Genomic DNA, 17,342 nt, shown 5'->3' on the forward strand with positions numbered 1-17,342 from the left:
CACTGCTTTACTGTCAAATCACTGTATTCTCTTTTTTCTTTCCCCTTGCTCTTATGATTCCCTCTGCATCAGTGAGTTTGCTGTAGGCTTATTTAATCAGCTGAAACATGCTGCAGCCCCCCCAACTCCTAATTTCCCCAAGACACAGAGAATTTCACACCAACACAGTGAACCCTCGTGCCCCCACACAGGCTGCCACCCCAAAACCATGCAGATCCCCAGCCCTGACTCACAGCCCTGAGAAGGTGCTGCTCACTCAATTACCATAAAGCTGAATTAACTCATTTTAAATCTCACATACCGACGTACAAATAATTTCCAGACCTCAGAGGAATTTGGTATTTTGTAATCTCCACAAATATCCCTATGGGAAATGAATCCCTGTAGGATGGTTTGGGCTGTCTGATTGCTCCATCAACCTGGCTGCTTTACAAAGATCTGATTTTTTAATTTATTTTTTTATATACACCGGGATGGTTTCACTGTACGAGGCATACACAGGGCCTGGTTGTGCTCAGGGATGAGCACAGCCTGGAACAAGAATTTCTACCCGCCTGATTTTGTCTCGAGTCAGCAGTTTGGGGTCATATGTTCCACCAAAGCCAAAACAATCAGAAGTTACTTTTAATCATTCCTCGTTATTACTGCCTTGATTATAACGTCTCCATTTCATATGTGGTAAAAGCCACATAAAGCAGGCTGCATATATAAGTATATATTAGGAGAGAGGCTTTTAATGTAATAGCCAAAGAATGGGAAGAGACACAGATTTCCCTATGCCCTCCTAATTGACCAGGCAGACAGCGAGTCTTGATCTCCACTGGAATTAATGCCCCTTTATTTCCTATTTAAACAAGAGCTCGGCAGGACCGACCCCAAAGCAGCGCAGGGCAGGGTGAGGAACAGAGTGAGAGGCTCAGAGCTGCAGGGTATTCCCTGGTTTGACTCCTGCTCCAGAGCAGAGGGAGCACAAGGGGATCAACAGGATGAAGTGTTAGCAGGGAACCTGCAGAAACTTGTCTGTGATCACAGGGAGAGCACAGGGGGGACCAGCAGCCCCTGAGCTGCTGCTGCTGGGCACTGGGCACGGCCACGCTCAGGTTTGGGGGTATCACCCCCCATCTGCTGCCTGCTCACATCCCCCTCCTGCCTCGGGCAAGAAGTCCCTGCCACATTCATCACTCCAGCAGGGTGGAGATGCCCCTCTCTTGACCATGATGCAATCCAGAGGCTACTCCAGCAGATGAATTAACAGCGTGGGGATCCAAATCACAGGAGGGAAAGGCAGGCATTGATAGATTTACTCCCAAACACAATTAATACTTGGCACTGTGAGCCCCTATTTGTTCCTTCTTGCTGCTCTCCTGTTTTGGGGCAGGACTGACCACCCAGGTTCATCTGCAGCTTCTTCTCCACCTTCTCATACTAAAGAACATTCCCCCAAATGCTTCATCAGCTGATGATGAGCAAGGAAACAACTCCCTAGAAATCTGTGGTTTCATCAGTGACCAGGAAAAAGTCGAGGCAAAACAACAAAATAAGAACAGAAGCTGCAGCAATTTTGGAAAACTGGGGAGACACCACCGACTGCACTGAGTACAAGTCAAATGTGAATTAAAATCTACAAAATTCTCTCTATGAAGGTGGTGAGGCACAGGGTGCCCAGAGAAGCTGTGGCTGCCCCATCCCTGGAGGAGCTTAAGGCAAGGTTGGAGGGGGCTTGGAGCAGCCTGGGATAGTGGAAGGTGTCCCTGCCCATGGCAGGGGGTGGGGAAAAGAAGAGTTTTAAGATCCTTTCCAACCCAAATCAGTCTGGGACTCCATGAAAAGCCCTCACCTTGTTCCCACAGCTCCCCCCATTCCCTGGTCACATCTGCAGACTGAAACAGTTCAGGTCTCTTAACCCAGCACCCGTCTTTGGTGATTTCACCCCAGACCAGGTGAACTGCCACTACATCTTGTTATTTGCCAAAACAAATCCTTTCAAAAAAAACCCCTTTGGGTCATTAAAATATCCTGAAATAAACCCCCAGTTGCAGGAATCTCCAACATGTTGGCAACATCTCCTGCATGTCCAAGGCTCATTCTTCATTCCTAGTGAAAAGCAGCAGACTTAGGGCACATTTACAACGACAAACCCTCTGCTGGCAGCTCGGGATCGATCCTGGCAGCCGCCTTGGAGCTGGATCCCCCCGGACCTGGCCCAGCCCAGCAGTGCCCTCTGCTGCAGCCCAGCCCCGGAGGGACATCATCTCCAGAGGAAATGGTGGAAAACAGCAGTTTCCCACTTAAAACACCTTCCCCCATCCCCTAACACCTCGTGGCTGTAACAACCCTCCTCCCTCAGCCCCTCCAGCCCTTCCCCTGCATATCTGGCTCATGGCACAAGGTTTTCCCCACAGCCCTTTGGAGCAGCACATCCAGTTTCTCAGCTCTGAAAACTTCAGGTCTTAACGTGCATTTAAAAAAACCCCATTTCGCAAATCCTGGTTTAAAGTTAAGTAACCAACCACCGGATTTACGGTGTATTGTCATGGGTGTTGGGGTTTTCTTTTACATAATCACACGCGGAGCAGACGATCAAAAGCTGCAAACCCCTCGTTTTGCAACAATGGGAGGAATTCAATACAGAAAATAAAAATTGTGGCTGTGTGTCCACATCTCTGTTGCCACATATTTTTATTTCCCTTTTCATACACTGCAGAAGGACTTTAGTGACAAATACATTTGTAATATCCTCAGTGAAAAATTCAAAAATTCGCTTTTAAGAGATCCTGAGACACTTCCAAGTCATACTGAGAGAATTTCAGCACTTGATTTTTAAACTGGCAATGACTCATTGCCATTTCTGTAAAATAGTAACACTTGCAACTTCTATCAAGTATTATTTTAATTACTGATCACCTGCAGTTTTCTCTGGGCTATTCAGGTTAACCTGCACTATCAGAAATGCATCTCTTCACTGGAGATACAGCTAAATAAATACCCAACACAGGCACAGGAGTAATTAAAAACAGGGTTTCTGCTGTACAGAAACCACTTCAACCAGGCTCCAGAAACAGGATGTGAATAATAACCAGCACAGAACAGTACATTCAAAACCTGGTTTCTTTCTTTTTTGGAACAACCTCCCAATCCCCCAAGATTTCAAGTTCTTGCCAGTGGGGGTCTGGGGTAATTCCCATCACAGGGAAGCCCTGGGAGCACCAATCCTTTGGCAGCCCCAGCTCCAGGACATGTTGTTTTCCTTGCAAACAGCCAAAATCCAAGTGAGCTTTGGACAGATAATTGTTTTGGGACTGGTGGAAGGTCACCAAAATCATGAGCAGTGTCTCAGTCACCATCTGTTAATCAGAAAATACTAATAAAGCATGATCAGCAAAAACGTAACAATACATCTGGATATCCAAAATCATAACAGAGCATCATTAAACTTTCTCAGCAGACCACCCCAAAGAGCCTTGGGGCTGGGATGCTCCTTCCTACAATCCAGAGCTCTGGGAAGGAAACTCTGTCCCATGTGGGACAGCACAAGAGGGCAGAAGAGTCAGGACAAACCAGGGAGCTTCCATCATCCCATGATGGAATTAGCAGATAACACCACTATCATCAAAGCATTAAATAATATATAGAGGTTTTTAGAGAGAAAGCAATGGGAAGCTGATCAAGGAAATATTTTTAGCCAAAGCTCTCCATGACAATGTCAGTTGGCTGAAGAAGAGACAAACAAACCACCATCTACTTCAGAAACAACACTGCAGGGCTCTCAGAAGGATACAGAGGGAATTCCATTCCCTCTCCTGGCTGCTCAATGCTCAGCCCTTGGACTGCCACAGCCCTTTCCTTTCCCCTCCAAGTTCAGTTCCACCTGAATGCAAAATGGGAACATTTCTGAAGTATCAAGAAAAGAAAAATCATCTCCATCTGGGGAAGGCTCCCTATGCCTTGAGAAGTCCTACACAGAAACCTATGGAGTTTCCAAGGGTAGGATTCACACCTGAGGAAAAACAAAACCCACACACACACCTTAAACCAACTTTGTGACTTTTATTGATGGGCGACAACTTTATACTTCTAGGTATCACTAAACTGTGTACAATTAGGAACTCAACATTATAGGAGAGCAGACAGCAAAATTAAACAAAGCAGACTTAAAGAAATATCAATCTTAATTATTTTTGCCCATTTTCTTAATTTCATGTACACAGAAGCATAAATGCAGTTTGAAATTTCTTAATAGCAATAAAGTTACAATCACCCATCTATATAGACTAACATCTTAACTCCAAATATTTGATCTGCAATGTGTACTTAAGCAGTTTCTCATCGCACAATTATTAAAATGTGTCTTCCTATCAGGAACCAGCAACTCTGCAGTTTGTACATGTTTTGAAGCACAAAGGACCATTTCCATCTCATACACATCGGCTCATATTTTACCACTTATCAAAAAACTATTGGGGAAGCAGAGAGAGCTTTTTATTTTTTTTTTTTTAAATTTTTTTTTTCTTTTTTTACTGAAGTAAAGATAAAACATTTTCACAGAAATCTACAAGTTCTGTTGCTGGTGCAGGGTTTTCTTCTACTACGCAATTAGAAAGTGGGGATTAAATGCAAATCCCCTTTTTATTATCTTAGGATTCAGCATTAACTCGGATGAACTTTATTTCTTTTTACTACTTTTGTGATTCACGAGGCTTCCAACCGAGCGACTTCATTCTGCAAAGTCAAAAAGTCAACACAAACCATGTTGTGCACAAACGGCAGCTTCCTTTATCACTCTATCCCATAGTTGCAAGGGGACCAAAAAAAAAAAAAAAAAAAAAAAAGGAATAAAAAGGGGGAGGGGGGAAAAAAGGAAAAAAAAGGAAAAAAGATTCACTCAGAAGAGCATTTACAGGAGAAAAAGTTAGTGATAGTTGGCGTTCTAGAGAGCGGGGCGGCGGGGTCACAGCAGGTCCACTTGGCGGTAGTACAGGAGGTAGGCTGTGCGCTCCAGCGCCGCCTTGACCACCTGCGAGTGGTGGATGACCCTGACGGCCTGGTCGTCGATGCGCAGCCACCCGTTGAGCCCGATCTGGAACACGTCCGTCGTGTAGTGCCCGCCCGTCGCGCTGTTGCCGTGGTGGTACACAACTGCGGGACAGAGCGGGATTGGGATGGCAAAGCAGGGGGAAACGGCACCCACAGCTCCCCGTGCTGGCAGCTGCTCTAGCAAAGAACCTCAGGGTTTAGGGCTTTCCTGCGTTTGGGCTGTGCAGATCGTGGGATGGGACCTAAAAGCTCGGCTTGTTCCGTCCTGTGCTTATCCCAGGGTGCTCCAAGCCCCGTCCGGCCTCGCCTTGGACACCCCCAGCTCCGGCCCAAGGGAGCATGGAGAAGTCCGTAGGTGGGGCAGCCACAGAATCACAGAATGGTTTGGGACTGGGAGGGATCTTAAAGCTCATCCCATCCCAGCCCCTGCCATGGGACATCTGCCACCATCCCAGGTTGCTCCAAACCCCATCCAGCCTGGCTTTGGACACTTCCAGGGATCCAGAGGCAGCCACAGCTGCTCTGGGCACCCTGTGCCAGGGCCTCCCCACCCTCCCAGGGAAGAAAGTAACCACGTGTCCTAGGAGACAAATCTTCATCCCAAATACTCCCCTGGTAGTATTTCTGATGGTTACTGGGACTGGTTTGCCCCTGGGGAAGTGGAAAATGGGACTTTCCAGCTGCCTGCAATCAATGCCTACATCAATCTCAATGGGATGACATCCAGAGGCTTGGGTGGGATGAACACCTTGGCTTTGTATGGCTCAAATAATCTTTGTATCTGGAAAAAGGAAACTGGGGCAGTGCCCTGGGATTTGGCTGTAAAACCAAGGAGTTGCTTTAGGTCCCTGTGTCCCACCCAATCCTTACGGCAGGTGGCTCCCCACCCTCACAGGGAAGGACTTCCTCCAATATCCCATCAGACCCCACCCTCTGGCACTGCAAACTCATTCCCCTTGTCCTGGCACTCCCATCCCTTGTCCAAATCAGTGTTTCCCAAGCACACCAAATCTGCTGATTCTAAACAAACCCCACTGAACACAAGAATCTAACACCCACAAGCTACTTCAGTGCAATTTAAAAGAAAACACTTCATATAATCCAGTGTTTCTACATCTCCATATGCAGAATTTGCATTTGCAATACAGGGACCACATGGATAAAATACCTGCAAAGAGCCGGTAGGTTCTTTGGCCTTTTGAAATTTTACTTTTCACACCAGGAGATAGCAGCTCTGGAGGAAGAAAAACAGTCACAAATTAGAAATCCCATATCAAGAGGATCAACTATTTTTCAGAGAAACCAACACTAGCACAAAGGAGAACATTTAATGGAAATTTCTTCTGCAGCCTTTCAAGAATGGTCGTGGCTCTAATAACTGGTTTTCAAAGAAGCGAATTTGCAGGTTTGCTGAACACTGTACTTTATGAAAGGTTTAAAAATATCACCAAAAAATGAAGGGAAAAAAAGACAGAGTGAAAGATCAGACTTATTCAATTTTTCCCCTTTCATTCCTCCTGTCAGACAATGACAAAATCAGATTCCAAGTCATGCTTACAATCTTAAAGGAAAATTGAAAAATAAAATATTAAGTTATACAAAAGAGCACTGCCTGACAAGGTCCTTTTCTCAGCTGAGATATGAGTATACATTAACTTTATTTATTCCTATTTGAGCTACTGGGTGGTTAATTGTCAATTTGTCAGCTTAAAACAAAAGGCATTATTTTGGCAAGCTTCAGATGTTGGACAACTTCCAATCTCACACCACTTAAAGTCAGCATCTCTTAGGATATTTGCTAAATAAAGGATCCTTGTTTAAGCTCTGCACTATGGATTGTCTACCTTCAGGTTACATTTTCAATAAAACACCAGTTTCCTTCCATCAGCCACTAATTAATTAAATAATGTGACACGACTCTGAATTAAATTTGTGATAAAAATATCCAATATTGGCAACAGCCTTGTACAGGGACACAGCCCTCATCCAAGGGGATCACTTCCCATATTTGCCCTCAGCAGCCTATATCCTTACTCCATAAATCCACAGGAAGCTCTCATTTGGCCAAGCCATTGTCTAGGAAGTGCCAAAGGTTTTAAGATCTTTCATCATAAAAAACCCATACAAAACATTCACCCAAATGACCACATTTTCAGGCAACGACAAAGACAAGATCTTGTGGAAAAAGAAGAAAATTGAACCACAGACAGCCCAAGGAAAGACAACATTCTCTTTCCCATGAAGAGGGCGAAATTCTGTTCATAAATCTTTTACCTTTACTGATTTCCAGATCAACAGTGTACTCAATATTCTTGATTAGCTTCTGACATCCACCAGTCTTCTCATACACAAAGCGCTTGAGGTGTAAAACAAGAACGGGGGGCAGCTTTTCTAAGGTGAGTCTTCGACTGATCTCCACCTGACACACACACAGGGAGGAAGAAAACCTGTCATTTTTTGTTAACTTTTTGTTACCTCCTCAAAATTACTCCTTTAAACAAGGAATAAGTATTTCACTGTAAATACTAGCAGCAACCCCCCAGATTTGTTATTACTGCAGTATTAATTTATGATAAATACGTGTTTATGACTTAAAGCCCACGAAATCTTCAATCCTAACGTTGTCTTCAAGGAGAACTCAGTATTTTCGAAGAGAAAAACATGAGTTATGACCACACTTTTCTCTACTAAATAGTGATTTTTATATAATTATAACCAAACAATCCACAAAATTTCTGCCTGGAAACCTGGAACTGAGCTCAGAATTGCAGAACAAAAATGTTTTGCCTTCCTAGAAATGAAGACATAAAAATATTTCTCAAAATAACTGCTTAAGGTTTTTCTCCATTTTTTAATTGAAAAAAATCTTTATTGGTAACCATGAGTATATTATTTTTCAATATATGGCTTGATTCTGCTAGAACCTATTAAGTGTGGAATAGAAACTCTTGGAGGAAAAGTACTATCTCTTTCCAAGGTTCTACAGACAGTATGTTCAATGTTCTTACTACAAACTTTAATACAAGAACAACTATTTCAACTTGAATTTATTTTGAAAAAAAGATCTGGAAGACACTGTGGAAGCTTGTATTTCCATCCAAACTCTGAAATATCAGGCAGCACCTAATTTGAACACCCATTTCTTCCAACCCAGCACTGGGTTGTCAGTCAAAAAACTTTAAACCATTTGCAGGAAAAACCAAAAAAATGAGTGGCAAGAACAACAAGATCTTTGTGGTAAATCATAATGAGCTTGAATTGCAAATGTCTTTTTCACATGGAAAACAACTGGAGAAATAAATGTTCTGAATATTCAAGGCAAACAAATTTCCACTATTCATCTTTAGCTTTTCAAGGAAAATGAATCATCCTTTATCTAATCTTATTCTCGAAAACTTAGATACAGATGTGAATGTCAGAGGGAACACCTACAATTCCAGAGTTATCAAGAGTGCACACAAAATTCCCACGTGAGCAATCCATGCACACCAGAGGTGCCTTCACTACTGCCCCCCACAGGAAGCAAGGCAAGGCCTTAGTGAGGGAAGTTTAATTATTCCCCTCTGTGACAAGTTCTCAAACTGCCAAACCAAAGGCAGGCTTTTCCCCCTTGCAAGTACTTTTCTATTGCAATTATTACTATAATGTATTATTTGTAAATAGAAAATAACAAAATATTTACTCTGAAGAGCTGCTTTACTAACAGCATCTGGCAATCCCCAGGAATCATTAACTTGTGATATTGAACATAACATGATGTATCCTTACCACAGGTGAGCCCGTTAATTTAGTACATATTCCAGTAAAATCCCCAATAAATTACTACATCAACTCAAACCCCAGCTATTTACAGGCCTGGCTTTGTTTCAGAGCTGGCATTTCACTGCTGCAGGACACTCTGAAAAGGTTTGTACCCCTTTTGTTAAAGTGTGTTCCAACAACTCTTTGTAAAGCCAGAGCTCTATGAAAACCCTTTTAAATGAAGTTTAGCACTTGGCTGTAAATAAGGGGTGAACAGAGCACACCTCTTGCTTGGTTTTTGTGGTGTATCCCTGGACAGACTCTCTTGCCACCAAACTTTCCAAGGCATCCTGCACAGTGCGGATCTTGTCCGACTGGATGTCCAGCTGCAGGGTGAAGAAAAGCTGCAGCGTGGCAGACTCCTTGGAGCTCTGCTGGTAAACAACAGATCTGTGGAGAAAAAAAGAAATCAAAATGTAATAAAGCATGATTTTCAACCAGACAGAACCTTCAAAGAAGAATGAGTTACTTAAGTAACTCAATTTATGGTTAATTCAAGAACAAATACAAATACAAAGGTTAAACATGGTTTTAACAACAGGAAACCCCCACTTCACCCCAATCTAAGAGGTTTTAACACCCACTAAGAGTATTCTGAATGGGATTGGAACTGAATTGTTTTATTTATGCAAAGTAATTGGATAAGCATCCAAAGTTTAAAGAAAAAGACTGAAAATTTTGATAAAGCATTTAAAAAAAATTCATCACCTGGCTCTGTTAATTTAGTTTTCCAACAGCTCTTCACAAGTGCGAAGTGCCAGTGCTTATCTGTGTTCTACTGTAAAAATCACAGCTGATTCCACATTCTCCAACAAATATACACAGATTTTTCAGGCACTTCACTAAGACAAATTTCACTGTGATTTTAAATTGTTTGCTTAAATCTTGCCATAGGAAATATGAATTATGCTCCACTGAGGACTGGCAGCTCCTTTTCTTCCCATCATTTTCTGTATCCAGGCTTTGTCCATGTATATTAATTATTATGTTGTTATGCATTACAAAGCTTGAAACCAGAATTACAACTGACACAGCTCTGATCCATGTGGCCATGCTGGAGTATTTCCAGGTCAGGAAGGAAATGTTAATGTTCAGATTAATTTTAACATTCAGGATAATCAAAAGAGCAAAGCCCTGAAGCACCAACAGAAAGCCAGGGCAGCTTTATATTGGCACATATATATCCCTCAGAGGAAAGAGAATGCATGAAAAACAGCAGCACCTTTATTTACAAAAATATTATTAGAAATTGTATTGTAACACCTCTACAGAATATTTTCTTCACAAGATATGCAGAAATTGATTTGATAGCAAAACCTTTGCTGGGCTATGATTTCCCTGTAACAATGTCCCTTATTAGGATAATTACAAATCTCAACTGGACATGGGAAAATGCATCATTTTCAATGAAAAATTACTCAGCCACTGCAAGAATTCTCAGGAAAACTTTGTACTTTCCCACTTAAGCCTCATGTTGCTAAGAAAGATTTTACAGGCTGGGTTTTTTTTAAGTAATTATGCCTAAATAGACATTTAATAGATTCAAGCCTCTCAAGGACAGCCTAAAAATTCCCAAGTCTGAAGTTTCTCCAGCTAAAAGATGCCAATTTGAATCATCTTCTCCTCACTGCTTTTCCCAGTTTCTGATGCTTTCATTTAGTGGAATTCTACTGGCAGTTTTATATTCAGTCCTTCCTATCTCCACGCCCAGAGGATGAAGCTTTCCAACATCCCATGGGATGCTGTTTCTGTGGTGAGCTGTGCCCTAGTGTGAAGGATAAATAAAGTGGATGTGGTGCCAGGAGATGTTGGATTGGATCCTGTGGTTCTGCTGCTCAGGGCAAGGTTTTGCCTTTTTCCACTCTTGCCTTTGCTTTTTATCATTTTCTGTGCACTTCTACAGAAAACTGCGTCATCTCAGTGTTTTTAATACAAAAACTGATGGAATCATGTAGAGATCTAAACAAATCTGACAAATTCTGATAAATGTGCCCGGGCTATTAACACCACCTTGGGTACGTGAACTGTCGATGCAGGACTCCATCAATACCTACAAACATCTGTCTGCCAAATTCAATGGAAAATATAGTTTTATTTACCAGCTGTCTGGCTCAAAACCCAGTAGAATAAATAATTTCAGAGCATTTCCCAGGCAGAAGGCTCTAGCCCACATTATTCACACTTCTAGACTGAATATCTGGCAACACAGAGAGTCAAACACCAGCAATTAAGTGTCTGTCTCCAATTTAAAAATAATTCAAGTCTAGCAGTTTTGTTTTGCAGTATGTTTTTAGCAAGTGTTTACTTTGCTTTCATTTTAAATTATACATCTCTCCAAACAAGTCAGGAGGCTTCCTTTCCAAAAAATATTCTTTCAGTATCTACTTTCTGCCTTTGTATGGTATCAGACCTGCGTATAAGTAATAACCTGCATTCTTTTCATTCCAGTAACATCTTGTAGCAATTTCCATTTTTCCAGACTTTTTTTGCCTTTAACATTTATTTACTATTAAACACAGCTTTTTTCTCTGGGAAGCATTAAGGGTCTGAATAACTTAAAGTCTACATTTTTTTATTTCACTGTTCCACTGTCAAGATTTAACTCTGTAAATCTCATTCTTTCTCAGTATCCTTATTTGTAACATGAGATGAGACTCCTAAGAGGTCACAAAAATTAGGTAGCTCTAAAATGCTTTGGAATTCTTAGACAGTATTCAAAGCAGAAGTATTTCAAACTCCTCTCCTATATGCAATTCAGGGCTCGGAATATCAAAACAGTCTGTTCACTTAAGACATTTAAAAAGATTCGGCCACTACAAGTCAAGAACTTGTAGGAAAAAGTACTGTACCTTATGTGACCACCAAAAATATCAGTGATTGGAGTCTGGACAAAGTCAGCCTGGCGAGTGACTGAGGACTTGTTGCGAGGTCCCACCTGCTCCCACTCATCCTCACTGCCTTCCCCCTGCTCCTCCTGCTCCTCTTCCTTGGGAACACTCTGAGCCTCGGGGCCGTTGGACACCGACAGTTCTTCAAGTGACCGAGGGAAAAAAAAAAACACATTGAGGTTTTTGACAAATAAAACATCAAGACAGATAAAGGATTTGAAAAGCAAAAAACCCAATACAAATTATTTTCTGAGGATAAAATGTTTTCATAGATCATAGATTTGATAAATAAAAAGGAACATGCATATTGCAGGCTCGCTCCCAGCTGGACACATCCATGTACTAACAGAAGGCAGCTCCCTAATGACTGTAATATGTAAATAGCAAAGTTTGATATATTTTTAGTAGTAAATTTATGGGGTAGAAAATTAGAAAGTCAAGTGTTATTCTGGAAAGAGAATTATGCCATTATTAAATACAATTTCTTCTCTGCACAGGTATTTTACAGGGAACCCAACGCTTAGCAAATATTTTCCCAGCCAGTGCCAAAGTCAGGAGGTTATAAACTGCACACAGCTAAGGAACAAAATATGGAATGACTTTATATCCTAAAAAATTTACCCTACTAAAGAGAAACTGGATAACTAGTGATCTGAATTCCATACTTAGGTAAGACTCACAGTATTTTGTTCCAGGGGGTTCAAACTAAAGCCACTATAAAACAAAACAGAATTTTACGCTGCATACAAATTCTAGCAATTCTTTCAAAGTAAATCCTCCTCCACGTTAGTAAGAATTTTAAAATAATTTAGTATGTTGGTTTATATTAGATATAAATTAGCCATTGTTCTAGAAGTCTCCACTTTAAAAGAAAGACCTTAACAGCTGGTTTAAAGATCAGTGAAGAGGACACTGATATATTTTTGAACTTCCATGGAGACAGTCAAAAACCACGGACACTGCAGGTGTTATAAATGACAAACACATCAATGCTTAAGACAAGACTGCTCACCTCGAGTTAGCCCCCAAGAATGCTCAGCTGGGCTCAGTAAAAATGGGTAATATTGAGTTTTGTTGTTCAGGAGAAGCAGGGATGTGACTTATTGTCATTCAGAGTATTGACAGAACTATGATGCCTTTCCAGAAACCCAGTAACTCTTCAGATCATTGGTGAATTGGGCAAAACGGACTCATTTTATCCAGATTTTAAGAAAACAGTATTTGCTAATGTCTGAGTTCTCTAAAACATGACAATCTATCCCTAGCTCGACATCTACTCCAAGCATTGCTCTGCATTCCAGAATCACCGCACAAAAACAGTACTTGAAATGAATTGTTTGCTATAAAAAAAAACCCCACTAACTTTCATTATGTGGAGAGAGAAGTTTCTTGAGGGTCAGCATTTCTTCATGTAGTCCATTGAGGATAAATCCCAAGTATTCTTCAGCATCCTCTTGCCTGCCCTGAACAAAATATTTTTTTCAATTAACTTTATGATATTTTCATGGTTTCCTTTTAACAGAAGGTTCACTGAACATGCAGCTTTCTCCTATTCATTTAGCAACTACTCAGTCAAATGTTACAATGTCAAATAAAGTTTAGATTTTGTTATAACACCTCATTTTTAGCCAGTTAAAACCAAACTGCCCTAAGCAGTAAATACCCACATAAGCTCCACAATGGCTACAAGAATTCTGCATTCTTCCCAATACAAATTCCATTTAACTTGTGAGTTGCTATTTTTTTCCCCCATTTCTTTTACAACCACTACTAAAAGTTGCTGTCAAGCCAATGCCAAATCAAAGGGTGATTTGAATTATTATCTTTCCTTTAAATTGAAATTAAACATGAACAAGTATTTTAAAGTTTCTGGATCTTCAATCAGTCTTAGCTGAATTCCTCATAAAAATGAGCAACTGCTCATTTCTTAAATGTAAATTGATCGGTAACTCCATTATAAAAAAAGATGTTCCATTCCAACAGTAATTTTTCCATTATTCTGACCTATCAAACTGCCAAACCTGTAATTAACATTTTCCTATAATTCAGGTCCCAAGACAGTCGAGCTTCATTACAATGAACTATCAATGAGCTGATTTTAGTGGCATTTGAGCACGGAGCCTGAGGTTTGGCTTTGCAGAGTTTTAATGCCTGTGACTGCCCTGCACTGCGATTCCACAAGTCAAGGATTTGAAATCCCACCTTTTCTGACAGACTTGACTTTATAACCGTCAAGAGCCTGTAAATGTAGGTTGGTTCAAAGGCAGCTCCTGGTCGGATGTCTCTCACTATTTTATCACCTAAAGCTGCAAGGTGAAAGAGAACTAATGTAAGTAACAATATAGAAAAGATTCTTTACATTTTACCTTAACATTCTCTTCACATCACTAGATTTGGAGTCCAGCACTTTTATCTGCAAACATTGTTTTAAAACATCTCACATCACCCTGCAGAGACTCCCAGATGGTCAGAAGAAATTAGCAAACACTCTAAAGATTAACAATATCCACAGCCATCATAAAGGAGCACTTCTAGTGCTATTTACATTTTTGCATTTCTTTTGTACTCAAAGAACATTTAAACCTTTTGTGTATTTGCAATTCTAACAGACCACTTGTGTTCACTGCAGAATGAAAAACCCCAAGGAACAGCCTGACAGAATGTTCCACCTAATGGCAATACAAGGCCTCAGAACTATACTTGAAAACTACACAATAAAATGACCTACAAGTAAAATAAGTTGCATAAGCCAGGAAGATTTGTTTTACAGAAAGAAACCACAGAAATGTCTGAACTGTTCGGAAATCACTGGAACAACCAGCTCCTTGTAATATTTCCTTATCATGTTACATAAAGAATAGTTTCAGGAATGTGCTTGTTCCTACAAGCTTGCAATACAACAGACTCTGCTTAAAATTAAGATTAAACAACTGAAACCTCTTAAGATAATTTATTTGCATAAAAAAATAGGCCATTCCTCACTCTATAATCATCATTGAGCCTAAATATGTATTTGCAGGAATCAGACACTTCTACAGTTTTCCCACTGGAATCAGAAGCCAGGATAATACTCCTGGAGGCAATCTCCAATTGCTTAAGGGACCTGTTATGGCCCCATTTTGTTCCAAATCAAAGTGAGTGTTCAGGATTTAAGGAGCAGAATTGAGCAATCTGATAAACAGCTGGAAGTATGCAAGGAAGTGGAGGAAAATACAGGGAGTATCAAATGATTTTCTTAGAAAGGGCATATTCTTAGAAGATATCTTCACATTTAAGGGAACTTTCAACAAAAACTGTTCTTTTGGCACTTGTACATTTGGTCTGCCAAACAGAAGAAAAAAAATCTAAAGTGCAACACCTCCCCCAATGCAGATCTTTACCCCAAAGGCTTCTCCCCATCATTTTATGCTTTGTGCTCCTGTTCCCACTCACCTTGCTTTGCTTTAGGAGGTACAGGCATATTAGTGAACTCATTCATTAAACGAACACTGAAACAGAAGGGAAGCAACAACTGGACATGAGCGGCAATTTAAGACTTAGAAGGACAAGTACTAAAATTAGCTTGTTGTCATTCTGACTGCCAAAAGACAATAAAACCAAAGCATATCACCACGAAATCTGGGTGAAGTTCAGACATAAAAATCAACCTGATCATTGCAGTGAAACCCAGGTCTTGGGTTTGGTCTTTGGGCTGGTCCTTGCACCTCTCACACTTCCTTTCTGCATATTAAACACTACATAACACTGGTACTCCCAAAGCAACAGAAATTATCTTCCTTGACAAGCCACGCAGTTGTAAATCACCAAGTTCATTACAAAAGTGTCACCCAAAAACACACAAAAAACTTCTGGATACATATGAACTTCTAACAACAGTCATTGTTAGGTATTCCTGAATGAGTTTAGTCAGATCCCAGACTTTCATTCCTTTTTCCCAAGCTACTTACAAACTGTCTAGCATTGGTGTGGAGGTGCACGGCCTCTGCGATTTGGAATACATTGGAATGGACTTCATTAAATGATACATTGGAGGGCAAGCAACCAAGGCTTGCAGGGTCTATGCAGTGGCATTAAGGAAATATGCACAAAATGGCACCTGTGTATTAACCAAATACTCAATTATGTGCAAAATGATATGCAAAACAGAGCTGTATTTATCTTATGTAGATCAATCAAAGAATTAAACTGGAAAAGAGGATGAAGCTTTATCACAACATTAACCAGCAATGTACAGAAGTTATACTAAAAAAACACCAGCATCTTGTAACATGCAGTGATTTCACCAACATTTTAATCATGGCAAAAACTTTAGTTAATGGGTAAGGAAACATTTCATCCAGGAGCAGGAGAGGAAAAGAACCTTCATAGGAAAAACTTTATAAAATTAACCATTTGAAAATTGGCAGGAGAGAACCTGGAACACATTTTCTGAGAAGAATGGAAGAAATCAGCTGAAACTTAAAGGTGCTGAGTCACCCCTGCAACCAAAGCAAAACCCACTGAGATGCGAGACATTCTGCACTGCAAAGAGTTGGGAGCAACCCTGAAAACTCCAGAGTGTGCTGGAAGAGTAATACTCTAAAAACATCACAATCTATGCTAGTTGGTGAGAGCAGTGAACAGAGGAAATGCATTTAAAAAATGGAGGGAAAGGGAAATGACAAAAAAAGGCATTGATCTCAATAGCTGAAGAGTGAGATTAATTTGATTCCTACAGTGTGCAAAAACTGAGTAATAAATTCCCATGTAAAACTTCAAGATTGAAAAATGGGAGCTAAGATGTAGTGTATGTAACCAAATGAGTGCAGAACTGGTTATATAAGATAAAAGCTTTAGTTTAAAGCACAGTCGTTGGTCTGGAAATGGTTTATTAGGGTCTGCCATGATCAGTCTTGAAATTGATGTACAGTATTTTTCACTAGCAGTACCAGCACTAGAAGTATCCCAAGTGTCACTTGCAGTAGCCTTGCTGACATGGGAGATATTTTTTTTAATTATTAATTATTAATTTTTAATTTATTATAAAAATATTGATTTTTAAATTGTTTAAATTATTTTTATTAATATCATAATATAGCACTGAGGGAGGGTGCTTTCTGCTTCTCAGGGTAAAAGTTATTTTTGCAGGGGAATACAACTCATTAAGAGCAAGCTCATCTTCCATATATGTAAGGTTGTAGAAGGATTAATTTAACTGGTGCTTTACACAGGTGATACGACAGTGACAACCTGCTCACCACAAACCCAAATGATCCCCCTTACACTGCAAAACAAAGCCCAAGAGTAAGAACAGTTACTTCAAGTGCAAAAGAGAAATAACCACTTAAATGGATGCACAGAGCCATGGGGGAACACTGCTAGGAATTAATTACAAGGCTTTCAGTCAGGAGAAGCTACAGTTCTGAAATATTCTGACACAGGTAACAAACTGCAAACAGGATTGCAGGGGAACCCTGCACACCAGGTTCAACGATCCAAAATCCCCCTGGATTTCTGGCTGCTACACTTCAACATTTTAACCACAGGAGCGGGATCTGGGAAAACAAACACTTTTATAAAATACTTACCAGAACAATCCAGAAAAACTCTGACAGATATAATATACAAATATTAACTTAA

At 40.4% G+C, this 17,342-nt stretch overlaps 1 protein-coding gene across 1 annotated transcript in view; it reads right to left on the reverse strand.

The window, feature by feature from the left end:
* Positions 1 to 4,027: 4,027 nt before the first annotated feature.
* Positions 4,028 to 17,342, reverse strand: part of USP10 (ubiquitin specific peptidase 10) — a 47,385-nt gene continuing 34,070 nt past the window's right edge. Inside the window, exons 6-14 of the mRNA XM_039558230.1 lie at positions 15,671 to 15,780; positions 15,156 to 15,211; positions 13,926 to 14,029; positions 13,087 to 13,186; positions 11,685 to 11,865; positions 9,060 to 9,225; positions 7,309 to 7,453; positions 6,203 to 6,268; positions 4,028 to 5,136 (exon numbers count right to left, since the gene is read on the reverse strand). Coding sequence (XP_039414164.1) covers positions 4,949 to 5,136; positions 6,203 to 6,268; positions 7,309 to 7,453; positions 9,060 to 9,225; positions 11,685 to 11,865; positions 13,087 to 13,186; positions 13,926 to 14,029; positions 15,156 to 15,211; positions 15,671 to 15,780 — 1,116 coding nt within the window. The 3' untranslated portion in view covers positions 4,028 to 4,948. The remainder of the gene's footprint in view (positions 5,137 to 6,202; positions 6,269 to 7,308; positions 7,454 to 9,059; positions 9,226 to 11,684; positions 11,866 to 13,086; positions 13,187 to 13,925; positions 14,030 to 15,155; positions 15,212 to 15,670; positions 15,781 to 17,342) is intronic.

The sequence above is a fragment of the Corvus cornix genome, chromosome 11 (assembly GCF_000738735.6).
Source record: "Corvus cornix cornix isolate S_Up_H32 chromosome 11, ASM73873v5, whole genome shotgun sequence".
NCBI lineage: Eukaryota > Metazoa > Chordata > Aves > Passeriformes > Corvidae > Corvus > Corvus cornix.